We start from the raw sequence: 16549 nt of genomic DNA on the forward strand, positions 1-16549 counted from the left end.
GATTAACTTTTGATGTAACACACAAGACGGTCGTAGGGCTTAGCGGCTCAGGGTTGGAGAGCTAAAAACATCCCTCTCTGCATCGATTTGCAGAGCCGCAGAGCTTAAACAGCACCCAACCACCGAAGTGTATTTGCACACTGGCTTAGTGCCTGTGCAGGGGCTTCAATAACAACAGCACGACTGACCATGTATAAATAAACCTGCTTACAATTGTCCTGTTTAGCCGAGAGGTTAGTGGAACCCAGCTTGCCGAAGGGAAAACCATGGAACTGCATGACCTGCGAAAGCCGGATACGCTGCACCTCCCATGTTTTTGCCAAGTGCAACCGCACATTCATATTGGCCATGTTGCCACACCTGCCCATGGGTCATCATGGGAGCAACAGCTGACGACCCACTTGCCCAGCTGTTGGAGTGTGTTGTGCATAGCACTCTTGATTCATGCAAATGCACATCCATTCAAACTTGATTACCCACACACAATGGCCTGTGTGTTCACACACGGACAATTCGCTTATGACCCCGGGCAAGAAAGCCATGTACAATCGAGAGATGGCATCAAACAATGTATCTTGTCAAATCACCCCAAAATGCACCAAATCTCATCAGATCTGCAAAGCTAAGCAGTCAACACAATATAATAAACAGAATACCCTCTAGCGGAGGCCCTTCTGCCAGCAGTGGCATGAGCAAGCAAATACATGGCTGCAACCTTTATCTATTTTTTACACGCTTTTTTTAACTCACTCTGTCTGTTGTAGCCTCAAATCTTGTAACTCAATTTTAACCCAATTCCCAATGTCGTATCGACTGCAAACTTGGTATGTCATACTGATGACAATACTATATTCTATCATTAAAAAAAAATTTAAGCAATCTTTTGTGTATCTTATTTTCGGCTTGGGTCTAATTGTCCACGCTCAACTCACGTTGGCTGTAAATCACCACAGTCCCTTACGTTATGGCAAGCTTCGGGATCACTTCCTGGAGTCGTGGAGTTCTGCCATTACTCGTACGGTACATTTCATTAAAGCGTGTTTTTTTAAAAGTATTTTTAAATATTACTTATTTAGTCTACGAAACCCCACTCACCAGGGTTGTTCTGTGCGTCCATGTTGATGAACCCATCCTCCGCGTCACTATGATCCGCAGCATCCGAATCTACGGGAACACATCCCACACGTGGATACATTACAGGATGAAGTTGCTGGTGGCAAAACGATCGGCACTCAACTCAACTGGACACTCGAGCGTGCATCACGCCACTCAACACCACAGCGATGCACATTCTCGAATGTACTTGCATTATGGGTAAAGTGCGCAAACGGATATTTATCTTAGCTGTGTGATCTAATACATAAAAAAGCTAATGTAATTATGTTTTATTATATCTAATGTTAACAGCATATGCGGACAGTCCGCACCAAGTAACTTTATTTCAGAGGTAGAAATCACTATACCGTGAGGGCAAAAAGAGATGAGAACAAACTGAGGCGGATATGGCGATAAAAAGGGGAATAAAGGGATGTGAATAGATGCAGATGCTGAGAGAACGCCATGGAGTAATGGGCAGTGATAATGAACTTAAAACTCACAGATAGCCAGTCACAGACATGGAGAGAGGGCACAGGAGCGTGTGAAGAGCTGGAGGCAAGGAGGAGCCCCTGGATGGAGGCAGAGAGAAAAGCTCTACGTCCTCTCCGCCTGTGAGGAGTGGGAGGGCCCAGGCAGCGGGCATGAGAGATTGTGGCACGGAGGGGGAGCCAAGGGAGTGGGTTGCAGGGGAGTTGAAGGGAAGCAGAGAGAGGAGGCAAGGAACAAAAAGAAAATGAGAAAGCAAGGATAAATGATAGGACAGGAAGGTATGATGGAGAGAAACGGGAATGTAATTTATGAAATAGATTAAGACAGACCAGAATGAAACAGCAGAAGTTGGGAATGCTAAGTTAATAACGGTGGTTCGAACAAATCAAATAGAGTATTTTCCTGCTCCAACAATGCAAGCAAGCGTCACCAAAGCCTCAATATTATTTTGAGCCCATTCCATTAATTATTTGGCGTTTGACTTGTGAGAGGAAACTAGGACACCTGGGGATAATCCAACGACGTGAAAGAAGAAGACTCACAGCTCTGCGCTGATGGATTCATTACATTGCAGGAGTCTCATCTCCTCGTGACTAAAATCTAGTGGTGGAAATAACACATTTCTTACAGAAAACCTGGCCTATGGATATGACAAGCAGAGATGAAAGCGGTATTCATTTTTATGAACTTCAAAAGGGAACGAACCGAGTCAACCGTCAATAAATATTTGGCTTCGCAACTTTTTAGATTTTGACTCACACATTCTGAGGTAGAATCAAAGGTGGCCCACGAGGGGAAATCAGTAGAAAAAACAGAGATTTTTTATTTAGAAACCCCAAGTTAGAAATCAAAATTTAAATATAATACAACAATGTAGGCAAAAATACAATCGGCATATGTGAACTAGTCAGAAGACAGATGGTGAAGACACATTATACTCAACCAAAATTAATAAAATCATCCTTGCAGTAAATAGGTGGAGAAAACAGAGACGCAGTGTGTCCAGGGAACATCTGTCCATTGTCATTACTGGCCTGGTTGCTGCATAACAGAACGATTGAAGGTAATTATGGGGAAGTCCACTGGCGATACCTTCGATGAGGTGCAGTCGGTACAGCATTCGCAGCTTCTCAGTCAAGTCTCCGTTGTAAAGCACACCTGGAAGGGGCATAAAACAAAAACAGTAGTAAACATGAGAAATGGAGGCAGTGTTCATCGATGCTGAAGGCCCTTAAAGAGTGGTTGAAAATTAATCAATATTTCCATAGCGTGCACCACTCTGCCTAGGGCAGGGGTCGGCAACCAAAATAACAAGAAGAGCCATTTCTTTCCAATTCGGTACAAAATTCAGTATTTCAAGAGCCGCAATGCATACTGTACATACGTACTCATCGTCAAGAAGCAGCCCGTAAAGAGCCGCATGCGGCTCCGGAGCCGTAGGTTGCCGACCCCTGGCCTAGGGCAACCATCTCTGAGACTTACCACAGTTGTACTTAGTATAGAGACCTTCAGATTGGTAACTCACAAAATCTAGATAAAGGAGTCAAGAGCTTGAACCACAGTGCCACATCTGGGCAAATTCTAAAGATATAAACGACCTTGCATGGCATACAGGAGGTTGTGGGTTCAATCCCAATCCTGACGCCTGTATATTTGGAGTTTGCGTGGATTTTTTTCCCGGGTCCTCCGGTTTTTCCCTCCACGTTAAAAATCAACATGCTTTTAGAGTATTTGGCTGCTATCAATTTCCACGTGATAAGCCATTTCGTTGAGCTATCATGTGATAGCCAAGTCGCTTCTGAAAAAGAACAATAGAGCTCAGTGGGTCTTACCTGGTAAAATAAAAATAGTTTAGTTTTTATATATTTGGCATTTAAACACACAACGGCATGGCGGGAGGGTGGACATCACACACGCTCCAGGAGTACGCTGCAAAGGTCTTTCGACCTGTGGGACCCGTGGAAGACACGGCACGTGTCGCGCCTCCGCCCGCCCGCGGCGCACACACGTGGTGGGACGACGGCTCGTGTGGCCTTCCCTTGCGTCGAGACTGACCGAGCCACAGCACGAAGTCGCGGAAGTTGATGAGGCCGGTGCGAGCGACGTCCATCGCGGAGAAAACGCGCGAGAAGAGGCAGGCCGAGTGCTCGCCGCACGCCCACGGCGAAAGGTGCGCCGAGAGACGGAGGAACTGCTGGCGGCACACGCGGTACTGCTGCATGTACGGCAGGCTCGGGTCGTGGCGGCCCAGCGCGGCGCGGCCCCCGTCGGTGGCCCAGTAGACGCTCTGCACGTGAACGAGCTGTTGCAAAACGGCAACAGGTTAACTGCTGTTGCACGCTTACAGAGTAAATACTATTTTCAACTAAATATTTTTTTTATTTTACCTGTTAAGGCTCAATGAGCTATATAGCTCGTTTTTTAGAAGTGACCTAGCCACCAATGGTAGCTCAAGCAAGTGGTTTATTACGTGGAAATGTAAAGCAGCAAAATACTTCAAGTATAGTCTCACTGCACATCTGACCCATCCCAGCGTGGGGCGCCCCTCTCGGTCCGGGTAGTTTTTCCCACTGGCTATTTATCAAACTGTTAAAGAAACCAAACCGAGAAATTCTGCCTCACAAGAATCTGGTTAAGGGCCATACAGGGCCAGGAGTTAATAGTTTTTTGTCATACAATGTGTGTGATGTCAGCAGAACGGCTCTGGTTCTGCAGTGAAAAATAACCTGGTGCCTCCTGAGCCGTGCTGGGCTGGCTTGGCACAAACATCCCTGGAACCGCGTTGTACAGTACAAAACAGATTTAAATCCACACACATTCTGGCAACAAATATTTACCAACCGGCACAAAAAGAAACAAATGAGAAGCAACAACTTTCACATTCCACGCCAAACATCTTGGCATCAACAAGCATTGCAGATGTGTACAACTCACCTTGAACAAATCAAACAGATCTTCAAGCACTTTTGCTGTGAAGCCAGTGGGCCCAGTTGAGATTGCCCTCACCTTCGGAGCAAACGACAAAAAAAGTCAAGAACGTTTAACGTGAACAACGTCTTGATATACAGAGGAAAGCCACGGAGAACGTCAAGATTCTCCTCACGAGTGCACCACTTTGGATATTTGTCCAATTCCTTTTAGTGTTAGTCTCTTGTGCACAGGAAGAACAACGCTAAAAACTTTATAGCTCCGAGAGGTGACCAAGCTGTTCGCTGGACTTCCCTTCACTGGGCATCTCACCGCTCCTGCAGGTGGACTTCTGAGGCACGCAAGCCAAAGGCGATTCACCAAGCCCCTTCGAGAAACCTTCTGGACTGCGGGTGTGCGCTACCTCGCCCGGCTAAGCGTGCCTCGCGTAGCTGCGATTGTGTAGGCGTGGGCCAGTGTTCCCGAGTGCAGCTGTCAGAGGGTCAGGAGCAGATATGTGGAGGGGTCGGGTCCCCTTGCGGTGGCCGGTGTTGGGAGGGCCAAATCATGAGCACACGTGGGCTCGGCGCGCGAGGCGCAGGTTTTGACGTCCTCACCACGTTGCGCTTGGTGGTGTCCTCCAGATACTGGATCACCTTGAGCCTCTGCCTGAAACGCATCTGTTCCATCAGCTCCGATTTGATGCTGCCAAACCTCTGCAAAAATCACGGTGAAACAAAGTCAGAGATTTTGATTTAAAGCTTTCGTGACTGCAGGGATTCATATTCTTGGTTCTTTCGGTAAAGTCATGTAGAAGGGAAATAATAAAATAAAAAATATAGAAAACAATAAAAATTCTCACGACGTTTCGACTGCAACACAAGCACTCATCAGGTGTGAAATCCACAGCAAGAAAATTTGAAAAAAGTGTCCACTTGTGTTGCAGTCGAAACGTCGTGAGAATTTGAATTGTTAAATACCGCAATTATTTAATTATTTCCCTTCTACGCGACTTTACCGAAAGAACCAAGAATGTAAAAGTCAGAGAATCGTAGGCAGCACCCCCAGATTAACAAGGTGGCATTCAGGATTTCTGCCAGTGAATGCTCCGTGTTATTTTATTATATATCAGTCTACAGATTGACACGGCAGTATTAAAAAAAGACATGACTCAAAAACGTTATCCATTATATTGTGGACACGTGTCCAGCGCTGCCCGACATGAGTTTTATGTTTTATCAGACAAAAACACTGCAAAGTCCTGCTCAGATGCTCCATCATAGTACATTAGTCAAGTGACTGTGCCGTCACTCCCCTACATTATGAACACGTCAACGCAATGGCCATCATGAGAGCATTATGACAATGTGAATGACCTTGATGATAATATAGAATTTCACAATAATGAAGCGTCAAACTCCAGTTAGACAGCCCAAGTGTGTGCTGACAAAATGACAAGATCAGACCCATTACTCGTTTTTAGTTCATCGTTGATTTTTGGGTTAGGGCACTTAATGGTCTGACCAACTATTTGTTATGGGTTGTTTCTTCCATTGAGACACAAGTGAGTCATCATAACCATCAGCCATGATCAATCCCATTGCGGGACAAAGGCCTCCCAAGCCGTCACCATCAATAATGGGTCCTGCGATGTACGATATCAATCTACCAAAGGCGTGTCGACCAGTCGGCAACTGGCAACCCAGACGAGTCGGTGGGCCGTGCGAGCGGCCCTCCTTCACCTCAGCGGGCTGCAAGCGTAACCATTGTGCTTGTCCACTACTCACGACCCCACGTGTCACCCTAGACACACAGAGACAAGGCCACGCGAGCGGCCCTCTTTCACCTCAGCAGGCCGCAAGCGTGACATTGTGCTTGTCCACTACTCATGACCCCACGTGTCACCCTAGACACACGGAGACCAGGCCACACGAGTGGCGCTCGTTCACCTCAACGGGCCGCAAGTGTAACATTGTGCTTGTCCACTACTCACGACCCCACGCGTCACCCGATAGACACTTAGACCAGGCCACCACAAGGTCGCCCACCACTGCTGTGGACTCTGTTAACCATTTTGGCCACTCTCATCCCAGTAAGGCAGGTGGATGGGGGGGGGGGTGAACGGCCGCGTGGGAGTGAGCGGCACCTCGTAGGCGGTGTGCAGGAGGTCCGAGATCTCCATGGGGGCCAGGGGCTCTTCGACGTTGGCCGAGGCGTGCATGCTGGGCACGCACGGCAGGATGCTGTCCACGTTCACCACGCTGTCCAGGTACCTGCGCGGCGGACGCGTTGCTTCCTTTTAAGTATGTATTTCCTTTAAATTATTTTTGCATCAAAACACGCTTCGGTTAATTGTGACGATGCAGTATCACGACAACAACAAAAAACCGACACATCGTCTCCACAATTAAAAATAAGTAACTCAGCGGGAATATAGCCATTAAAAATCAGCCACGTTCTATCTAAACATTTTTTTTATCAGCTAAAGCCCACCAAGCTATTAGCTATTTTTCAGATGCAACTTGGCCACAAATGATAGCTCAACGAAGTGGTTTATCATTACGTGGACATTATAGCAGACTTATACTCTAAATGCAAGTTGATTCGAAATGTGAAGGGAAAAACCGGAGAACCCGGAGAAAAATCCACGGGGAGAACATGCCAAAACTCCAAATATACAGCAGGCGTTCGAGTCTGGATCAAACCCATGCCCTCCTGTATAGCAGGCGAGGTAGTTAACATCTCGCCACGACGGCGCCCCTATCCACTTCTGGATGAAGGCCACTTGGTCGCCACATTTCACGGTTATCGGCCGACGGCATCAGAAGGGAGTGGAGATCAAGCGGTCACCACCACCACCACCCCCCTTTCCCGCCCCGACCTCTGCCCGACAACGGAGTCACCGACCGTCCGAGCAGCATCATGGCCTCGCCGTCGTCGCGGCAGGCGAGCAGCGGCTCGGCGTTGGCGTGCAGGACGGCGAGCGCCAGCTGGAAGAGGACGCGCGCGCCGTCCAGCATGAAACAGTCGAGCACGCACGCGGCGCTCTCGAGCGGCAGCACCGACAGGAAGAGCGTGAGGAACCACGAGAGCGACGTGGTGGCGATGAAGCCCAGCTCCTGAAGGCGTTCGTGCAGCGCGGGGAGGAACTCGGCGATGAGCTCCTCGAACACGCCCTGGTCGATGAGGGCACCTGCAGGCACAGACAGGCACGGATGAGTTTCGTCAAAAGCCGAACACGTCTTAACGAAACAAAAAGCTCACAACAAAGATAGGCTCTTTGCAGATAAAAAATGGGAGAAAGTTTCTGTAAGAAAAAATCCTTCCCAGACACTGAAGCCACAATTGTGCACGCTTTAAGAAAACTTTTCACAAGTTGATATTTGTTCACCGTCAATAAATGATTAACCCGTTGTAAAGCATCACGAGTACTTTCGCAGTTCATGACAAATAATCTTATTACAAATTGCTTTGGCTTGCAACAGGGAAGCTGTTGTCTATCTAATGATCACACACGTAGGTGTAAGTTAACGTGTGAAACAGCCACAAATGGCGATTCTGACAGTCAAGACAAGACGTACAGAATAGCTTTACAGCCACCTCTGCAAACATGCTTAGTTCCTGACCAATGGAAGCACGGGAGTTCGTGATAAAATGGATCTCATTTTCGTCCACCAACTCAGCCACCCTAGTTGTCCACCGTTAGTGCCGGTTCTGGCAACCTCTATCATTCTGCCGTCCCTTACACTTTTCCAGGCCAAGCGGTTGCCCATTTGATCCGCTCGCTCCAACCCGACATGGACACGGCATGCAGCGCTCACCGACCACGCGGTTGTTGTAGTAGTCCGGCAGCAGCCGCTCACACAGAGCCACCAGCAGCCAGAAAGCCTCCTCCTCACTCGCAAAGATGAGCAGAGCTGACGTCACAATGTTCATGGCCTGCAGAAGAACGAGCGATGATGCCGGCGTCATTTGTCGTCTCATTGGTCGGCAGGATGGCAACTGCCAGAACATTCGCTTGCAACCGTACGCAATGCACGATAGGTTAGAGTGCTCATCTGATTAATGGGACGCAGTACATTTACTTAGCGATGTGCGTTACATGAGGGACCTCCTAGTTTGTGCATGGCGGTTACATGCACAGGTCACCATGGTTGTGTTGTAGCCTGTAATATAAATAATCGATTCTTGCACACACAATTCGATGCCTGTATCGTAAATGTAAAAATATATTTTAATCGATTGATCGCTCCAGGTCCTAAAATGAAGGCACGCCACAGTCTGCGTGCAGGTGGCATTTACGAGTGGCGCTGCTGCCTCGTGCTCTCACGATCGCGTGCGCACGCGTGAGAGCTAGTGCGTACGCGTGCAAACGTACGAGCGCATCCGTATGCATGACTACAGCTGGGGCTCGCCTGGCAGTATCCGATGCGCGGGTTGCGGTGCGCGTAGGCCGTGAGCACGCGGCGCAGGGCGTCGATGCCCAGCGGGTGCTGGAAGGCCGGGTGCTCGGGCAGCGAGCGGTGGAGGTCGCGCTCAATCTCCTCCGTGGCGATGCTGGCGCGGCCCAGCGAGCGCTCCACCAGCTCCGCGTAATGCCCGGGATTCGTGCCCATGTCGTGCACCGCCCCTACGCGGTCCCCACAAATCGCAACGCGCGCAAAGTATGTTGAATTTATGTTGAACTTCTTTCGCGCCGTACGTAGCCAACTGTGCTGATCGGAGGGGCGGGAGAAGGACAAAATGCTAAACATAAAAAGCAGTTCTAAAGAAATAAGCTTTCAATCTAGATGATTTAAAAGTGCATAGCTCCAGTGGTTTCCTAATATCGGAAGGAAGCACACGTTCCAGACGGCCGCAGAAGCGCATCTGAAAGTGTGCGATGCAGTGACCGTCTTTGTTCGATGGCTTTTCAAAAGCCGCTGGGAGGATGACCGGAAGTCGCCTGACGGTTTAAAAGCAACACTTCACTCTCGTTGGCGACGTGCGCACGTAAAAACAAGATAACGGAGCGGTCGAACATCGCCGGCAGTGGCCTAAAAACGCTGGCCTAGTATAATGGCCACCGCTCTCTCTGAAGAAGAGCCACAGCCTCGCAAAAAAAAAAAATCAGTCCGCTTCATGTTCGTCCGCGTAGCTGGCAGTGGTCGCGTGCGTCGCACCTGAGAAGAGCAGCCAGAGCTCTCGGCGGAGACGCACGGGGATGCCCTGCATGACGAGGTGGCGTGTGTGCTCCGTCACGTACATGCACGTCGCGCGGCCAAACTGCTGGAAGTGCTTCCGCCACATCTCCTCCTTTGACACCTCCTTCGACTGCAAAAGGCACCGCGCCAAACTCTGAGGCGTCAACCGGTTTTGATGACCGGGGAGTCTTATATCAAATAAAAATTACGGTTTTTTTTTTTTTTGCACGGCGTCATTCATGTAAATCTCATCACTATCAGTGGAAGCTTGATAAGCACATTAAAGAAATATCCCTCCCCATTTTATTTCTTATACACATTCTATGCAATAGATTTGCAAAAGGTGCATCAATTTGTCAATTTGATGCTCCAAATTCGCTGTAATGTAAAAAAAATATATCGATTATTGAATCAAATCGCAATCCAGAGCCCTGAAAAACACAGCGAATCGCAAGAGTGGCAAATCTTAAAACGCCAGTTAAATATTACTTTTATCGTCATTTTGAATTAATTAGATTTACATTGGTAACTTCTTTAAATGGATATATATTGACTTAATTGTCTTTTTCGAGCGCGTCAGCAGTTCATAACACGTACATCTATAAATGTGCTTGTTGAGGCTGTGTAGAGAGTCCTGTGCAGTAAATTGTTCATTATAAAGATAATAATTCATTTGTTTATTGAGTGACGGTTAGGGCAGGGAGTTCCACAAGACAGAAAATCCACACCAATCCACTACATTGTTATTCCCGGAGCACTTGTTACAACCGTGCTGACCCAGGGTCGAAAATTTGTGAGATGCAAATCTTGGTCGGGTGGTTTCCTCCGCCCATTATCCCTCCTGTGTCACTGAAACGTGCAATCACGCTGTGCCGAGTTTATAAACTAAGCTTTAATACTTGTTTACTTTACGAGGTAAGGCCCACGGAGCTAGATACCTCTTTTTCAGAAGTGTCCTGGCCACAAATGAAAGCTCAATGAAGTGACAATTTATAGCAGCCAAATACTCACAAACGCATGTTTCTAAATGTGGAGGGAAAAACCTGAGGAGCCGGAGAAAAATCCACGCGGCCACGGGGAGAACATGCAAACTTCAAATATACAGCAGCAGGTGACAGGGTCGGGATCGAACCCACAACCTCCTACATACCAGGCGAGGTAGTTAACAGCTCACCACCGTGGCACCCCTCATGTCCTGTGCGAAGACCGTGTAAAAATTATGAAGGGAATGTGCGATGTATGCCACTGGCTCAAGGCTGCCTATGAAGATGAGCCAGATGACACATCGACCTGAGATTGTCACGGAAACCATTCTCTCATCACTTCAGCAGTTACTTCCGTGCCTCTACGACAGCAACCAACACATTCCTCGTTCTTTGAAATGATGGTCTACACACTTTGAAAACTCATCTCAATCCGTGCAGCATGCAGCCAAACTCACTCACTGCACGTTGGAACATTCCTTTTCATAGCCTCACGAAGCTTGGCTCTGGAAGCCTCTTACTTGATCCATCTTAGGTAGGTTGCAGTGTGGGCCAAGTTTCTGTGTTTTTGTTGCCGAAACAAATGGTGGTGAATATTTCACTTATGTCCGCCTGCGGCCACTTCTCCATTAGGCAAACCACTTTTGATTATCGGTAAAAATCTCCTGATTAGAACACACCGACAAAGATAAGCTACACCCTGCCAATTGATTGTCCCACGGAGTATGCACTGGACACATTGAAAGCCAAGACACTAATATGTCCATTAGTTAAACCTGTGCCATGAAAACTTAACATTGCAGACAATTGTGGGGGGACTTGGAGGTAATAATTCAACATCAGCACTGTTGGTATATTTCATTAAAATTCTCTCATCTCGCCTAACCATTAGACACCAGCGTAATTACATCACTTTGGCATTGGCAGGACGTGCTTATCAACTAATGGGGCACGGCATGACGAGCTGCACGTCCTTATCGGTTGCCAGTTCACAGAAAGCAATGCCACAGCAACCAGAGCCACTTCTGTAATTTCAGTTATCTAGGCTGCCTGTCGTTCTGCAACTACAAACTGTAGAGAAAGAAAATATTGCTTTTGGCAAAGAGAATACAAACATCTAAATGACGTAACGTCTTCTCAAACAAGCACTCAATTCCACTCGTGGTCCTTGATATCGTGTTCCACCCATACTGTTTTGTTCTGTAAGTCGCTGTGCTCTCTCGTGCTATCCCGCGGTGATCAATAATAGAAGACAATGCTTGCATTGCATGTTGTGTTGCATGTTGTGTTGCAAGCCGAGATGTCGTATTAGTAAACTATACACTCAACTATTTTTATTTCAACGGAGTGCTGAGCTATATAGCTCTTTTTCAGAAGCGACCTTGCAACAAATTATAACTCAACTAAGGGGCTTATCACGTGGAAATTTAGAGGAGCCAAATATCCTAAACACATGTTTCTAAATATGGAGGGAAAAACCGGAGAACCCGGAGAAAAATCCACGAGCTCACAGGAAGAAGATGCACACTCCAAATATACAGCAGGCGTCAGGGTCAGAATGGAATGCACAAACTCCCGTTTACCAGGCGAGCGAGTTAACATCGCCATCTTCTTGCGAGCAACTTTCCCATTTCAAAGCAGAGATTGCGTACCAGTTTTATGTTGGGCTCCTCGAAGCCACCTTGATAGAAGACGTTCAGGAGCGGCTGTGTCCCTGTGAAGCTCACGGCGCCATTGGTTTTCTCGGACCCACGTGGCTCGGGCCCTCCCGCCTCCTCGTCGCGGCTGTCGCTGTCGCTCTCGCACGGAATTACCTATCGGATATTTCAAGCAGGACGGCAGTAAGATTCGATCGCGGAAGACACCGCACGAGACGGACTTTAAACTAAACTAATTTTACTTTACTAGGCAAGGCCCACTGAGCAATGTAGCTCTTTGTCAGGAGCAACTTGGGCCACAAACGAGAGCCCAAACGATGTGGCTTATCACGTGCAAATTTATAGCAGCAAATACTCCAAACACATGTTGATTCTAAATGTGGAGGGAAACTCCGGAGGACCCAGAGAAAAATCCACGCAACCACAGGGAGAACATGCAAACTCCAAATATACAGCAGGCGTCAATGTCGGAATCGAACTCACAACCTCCTGTATACCAGGCGAGGTAGTTAACATCTCACCAACAGGTTCCCTGGGGACTGCGAGTCAGTTTACAAATTCACAGATAGGGGAACTTCCAACTTTATCAATATGGTTAGTGAGCCATCATCAAGTCAAGATACAAATGTCATCCAGGCCAAAAACATGACTGATACTACACCTGGCTACGGCTTAGTTCCTTCTGTCAGATCCCACAAGTTTGAGCTAGATACGGCTCAAACTGTGGCCAAATCCTATTGGCATTGTATCCTGGCGAGAAGTAGCTTGCGGTGTTTTGTAACTGATGATAAAAGGTCATTTGTGAGCGCACTGGAACAGAAATCTTTCGGCATGGGGTTAGACTAACAAATTTCACCATGGGTTTCACAGCCTCTACCCACTCAGCCATAAAACAGGAGCACAGTATACATATGGTAGATTCATGCTGGTGGGTTAAAGTACAGGCCAAGTGAATTTTTTTCTCACTAACACCAGATTGAACTCACTTTCATCCACATCACTGCATCATGTCAATAGAGCAGTTGGGAGTTTCGTTGGAAGATAACGGTACGACTCCCAATTGGAAGGATGCGAGTTCAAACACCAGTTGGAGGGGGTTGACTCAACACTTAATCCCTCTGGGTTCAATAAACAGAGTAGCACTTTTGGGCAGCCCACGCTGTGTCCCATGTATTGATTTGGTCCCTTGATAGGAAAAAGAAACGCCGCATACCATGTTTTAGAATATTCGCAAACAGGTGACATCCCAAAATTACTTGCCAGGTCTCTTTCATTATTCAGCCGCTATCAATTTCTCGTGATAAGCCACTGAGTTGAGGTATCATTTGTGGCCACATCGCTTTTCAAATATAACTAATTGCTCAGTGGGCTTTACCTGGTAAAATAAAAAGTAGAGTTATAAGGTTATTTATTCATAGTGATTTGCTTACATTTACAATACTTTGAACTCCTTTCGTTTTCATTGTTATAATTTTATGACCAGCTCCGATTGGACATCTGTGAAAAAGAGCTTCATAGCTCATCGGATTTCACCAGGATAATCAAAGGTTCTGATTATGTGCCTTGTTAACAAAGCAAAACCTTTAGTCTGTGTGTAAACAAAAAAACAACAAATGTTATTTCGGGATTTGTTTCGTTCAGTCACTGGGATGAGAACATGAACTTGCTAAACCTGAGGAGCCAATTTCATCCGTGCAGATCCAGTGCTCTAACAGGCTTTATTCCAGAGCGACGGTGACTCCTTGAATTCTAAATAACACAACAAAAGGGTTGACAATGCGCCTCCTGCCCCTTTAATGAAACGTTGTTATTTTTTTTTTACATTCCATCAGCCCTAATTTCAGCAGCATTGGTTCAACACAAGCAAACGCCGCACTGCTATTTGACACTCAAGTGTCTCATCAGCAGAGTCAGGTTGTGCCTGAACCAACGCTGGGTAAATCGACGTACGCTCACAGGCAAGGGCCCTTGAATTATTCAAGTAACAGTCTCCTGAAATTCGACTCTGCGGCGCCGGATCCATCGCTTGATTTTTGTGTTTAGGTTCGGTGTCTTTCCCCCACACTTGCGATTGGCACGGTTGGCTACGTACGTGTGAAAGAAGCTCAACATATACAGAGTCTGTTCTCCTATACTGCCGCGTGTTTTCCTAACGCGAATTGGATAAAACGCAATGAATGTATTTAGAGAACACATAACGCGGATGCAAATTGGATATCGCGCCATTTGCATTAACAGAACTATGTCGGCTGCCTCAGTGGAGCCGTACACACAAGGCGGGATGCTGATGAATGCTGCTAGAAGCCACCCACGCGCCTCAGGCATTGTTCAGCATGCACACGCATCTCACGTGTTATCGCGGACAGTGTTTTATCATAGATTATTTATTATAACGCGGCGTTCTTCAGGAACGCAACTATTGCGTGAAATGAGAACAGACTGTACAGAAACCGCGAAGCAACGGTGGCAGCATCAGCGGTGGCGGCATCAGCAGTGGCGGTATCAGCGGTGGCGACATCAGCGGTAGCAACGGCACTCACCTCCCAGACGGCTTTGCAGTGGTCGTCGTCGTCGCAGCGCTCACGCACGACGCTCCGCAGCCGGGCTCGCACGAGCGCCTGCCGCAGGTGCAGCAGCAGCGAGTCGCGCTCACGCACGTGAGCGAACAGGAATGTAAGGCGGTTCTGCGTGCTCACAGCCAGCGCGTTGGGCAGCACGCTGGAGCTGGTGGCGGCCTCTATGACGACCACCTGCGCACCACCCGCCCCGCCGTCATAACGCGAGTTAAAACGTCAACCCCCTTTCGCAGTTTCGATGAGCCACCGCACTTGCAATGACTAGCCTAAGTGGGGCAATGCAATTAGAACCCCCGAAACTTGAAAATGATGAAGTCATTTACGAATACGAAAAAGCCTCAATCGGTGTCAAGACTTTTTCAGGGGGCTCTTGAATCGGTGTTTTTGGTCAATTCCTTTCAACGGAGTGTTTCACGTGCGAGCGGCCATAGCAACATTTGTGTATTGTTGGGGGCCGCACGTTAGTGGGGCCATACTAAAGGCCACCAGAGGTGGCCAGTGGCCTGTGGGCCTTGCAATGAAGGTCACTGCCCTACAGGATGACAAGCGAGTAAGTGGGCATTTTCAGCTAGTGAGGGAATAATTGGGGGGGGGGGATGGGAGAGGAGGTGAATGAGTAGACGAATTGGCAAATGTGCGAGCGAATTAATAATCCCTTGACGCACGAGGGTACGAGTGAACAACCGAGTGAGCGAGCCGAGCGGGCAGCCGTGACATCACTCGCCTCCAGGAAAGGCACGACGATGGTGCAGACGCTGTCGTCGCGGCTGGCGAAGCAGATGTAGCTCTGCGAAGCGTGCAGGCGGCCGGACACGTGAGACTTGTCCGAGGGCAGCCACACGGTGCAGTCGCCCTCCACCTCCAGCCGCTCCGACCGCGGGAGGCGGAACTGCGCCCTGAAGCGAGCGCTCTGCGCCCGGCCGATCAGCTCACTGCACGCGCGAGAACAGATGGACGACGTTACAGCGGGAGGCTTGGCCCTCGAAACCGCCACCGGCGAAAACACACACGGGGTTAAGTCTCGCTGCAAGGAGCACAGGCTTAACGAATCGCGACTGGAGCGGAGCCAATTCGTACACTTAAGGCTTCGCTGCCAGCCAGGACACAAATTAATCACTTTCAGAGCGTCGTGCAGCCCAAAGCTGCCGGAGCATGGATTTAAGTCGTGACCCAATTACTCAGCATCAGAAGAAGTGCGGAGACACAGAGGTGCGGTTAATTGTGCATAATTAGTACTGCATGATACCACCGGGACTGGTGGTCGAATCCCACAAATGGCTATTCCATTCTGAATTGTGCAATTCTGGATATGACATCAATGAGTTAGCGGACGTCTGCTGTAAAAAAAAAAAAATCGCGCAATATAAGCGTACCTCTACGAGCATGTTTACTACATATACTGTCATTACATACATGCGGTGAATGAATAGCCTGTGATTTACATTCCACTGGAGTACACCACTCCTGTGGGCCACGGATTTGTTGATAGTTCCTCGTACCGCTGCAGGCACGTGGTGTGAAGATGTCCACGTGCGAATGTGTGCAGAGTTGAACATTCGTTATGCCGAATCACAATGACAAATTCTCCAATGATAATTATCTATGGACTGCCTATGGATCAATAAAAAGTGCTCAGAAATGATTTTGTACAGCGG

The 16549-nt window shown here is 48.1% G+C and overlaps 1 protein-coding gene across 3 annotated transcripts in view; it reads right to left on the reverse strand.

Moving 5' to 3' along the window:
- Window positions 1–16549, reverse strand: part of LOC133349911 (TBC1 domain family member 9-like) — a 52237-nt gene that overhangs the window by 8159 nt on the left and 27529 nt on the right. For all 3 annotated transcript variants that reach the window (XM_061563777.1, XM_061563776.1, XM_061563774.1), the window contains 13 exons: window positions 15619–15826; window positions 14859–15068; window positions 12313–12474; window positions 9657–9807; window positions 8910–9124; window positions 8316–8433; window positions 7402–7687; window positions 6641–6767; window positions 5112–5210; window positions 4522–4593; window positions 3643–3889; window positions 2680–2745; window positions 1096–1164 (listed from right to left, as the gene is read on the reverse strand). In XM_061563777.1, the coding sequence (XP_061419761.1) occupies window positions 1096–1164; window positions 2680–2745; window positions 3643–3889; window positions 4522–4593; window positions 5112–5210; window positions 6641–6767; window positions 7402–7687; window positions 8316–8433; window positions 8910–9124; window positions 9657–9807; window positions 12313–12474; window positions 14859–15068; window positions 15619–15826 (2030 nt within the window). The remainder of the gene's footprint in view (window positions 1–1095; window positions 1165–2679; window positions 2746–3642; window positions 3890–4521; window positions 4594–5111; window positions 5211–6640; window positions 6768–7401; window positions 7688–8315; window positions 8434–8909; window positions 9125–9656; window positions 9808–12312; window positions 12475–14858; window positions 15069–15618; window positions 15827–16549) is intronic.

The sequence above is a fragment of the Lethenteron reissneri genome, chromosome 32 (genome assembly GCF_015708825.2).
Source record: "Lethenteron reissneri isolate LAM-NWPU_2019-01 chromosome 32, ASM1570882v1, whole genome shotgun sequence".
Classification (NCBI taxonomy): Eukaryota; Metazoa; Chordata; class Hyperoartia; order Petromyzontiformes; family Petromyzontidae; genus Lethenteron; species Lethenteron reissneri.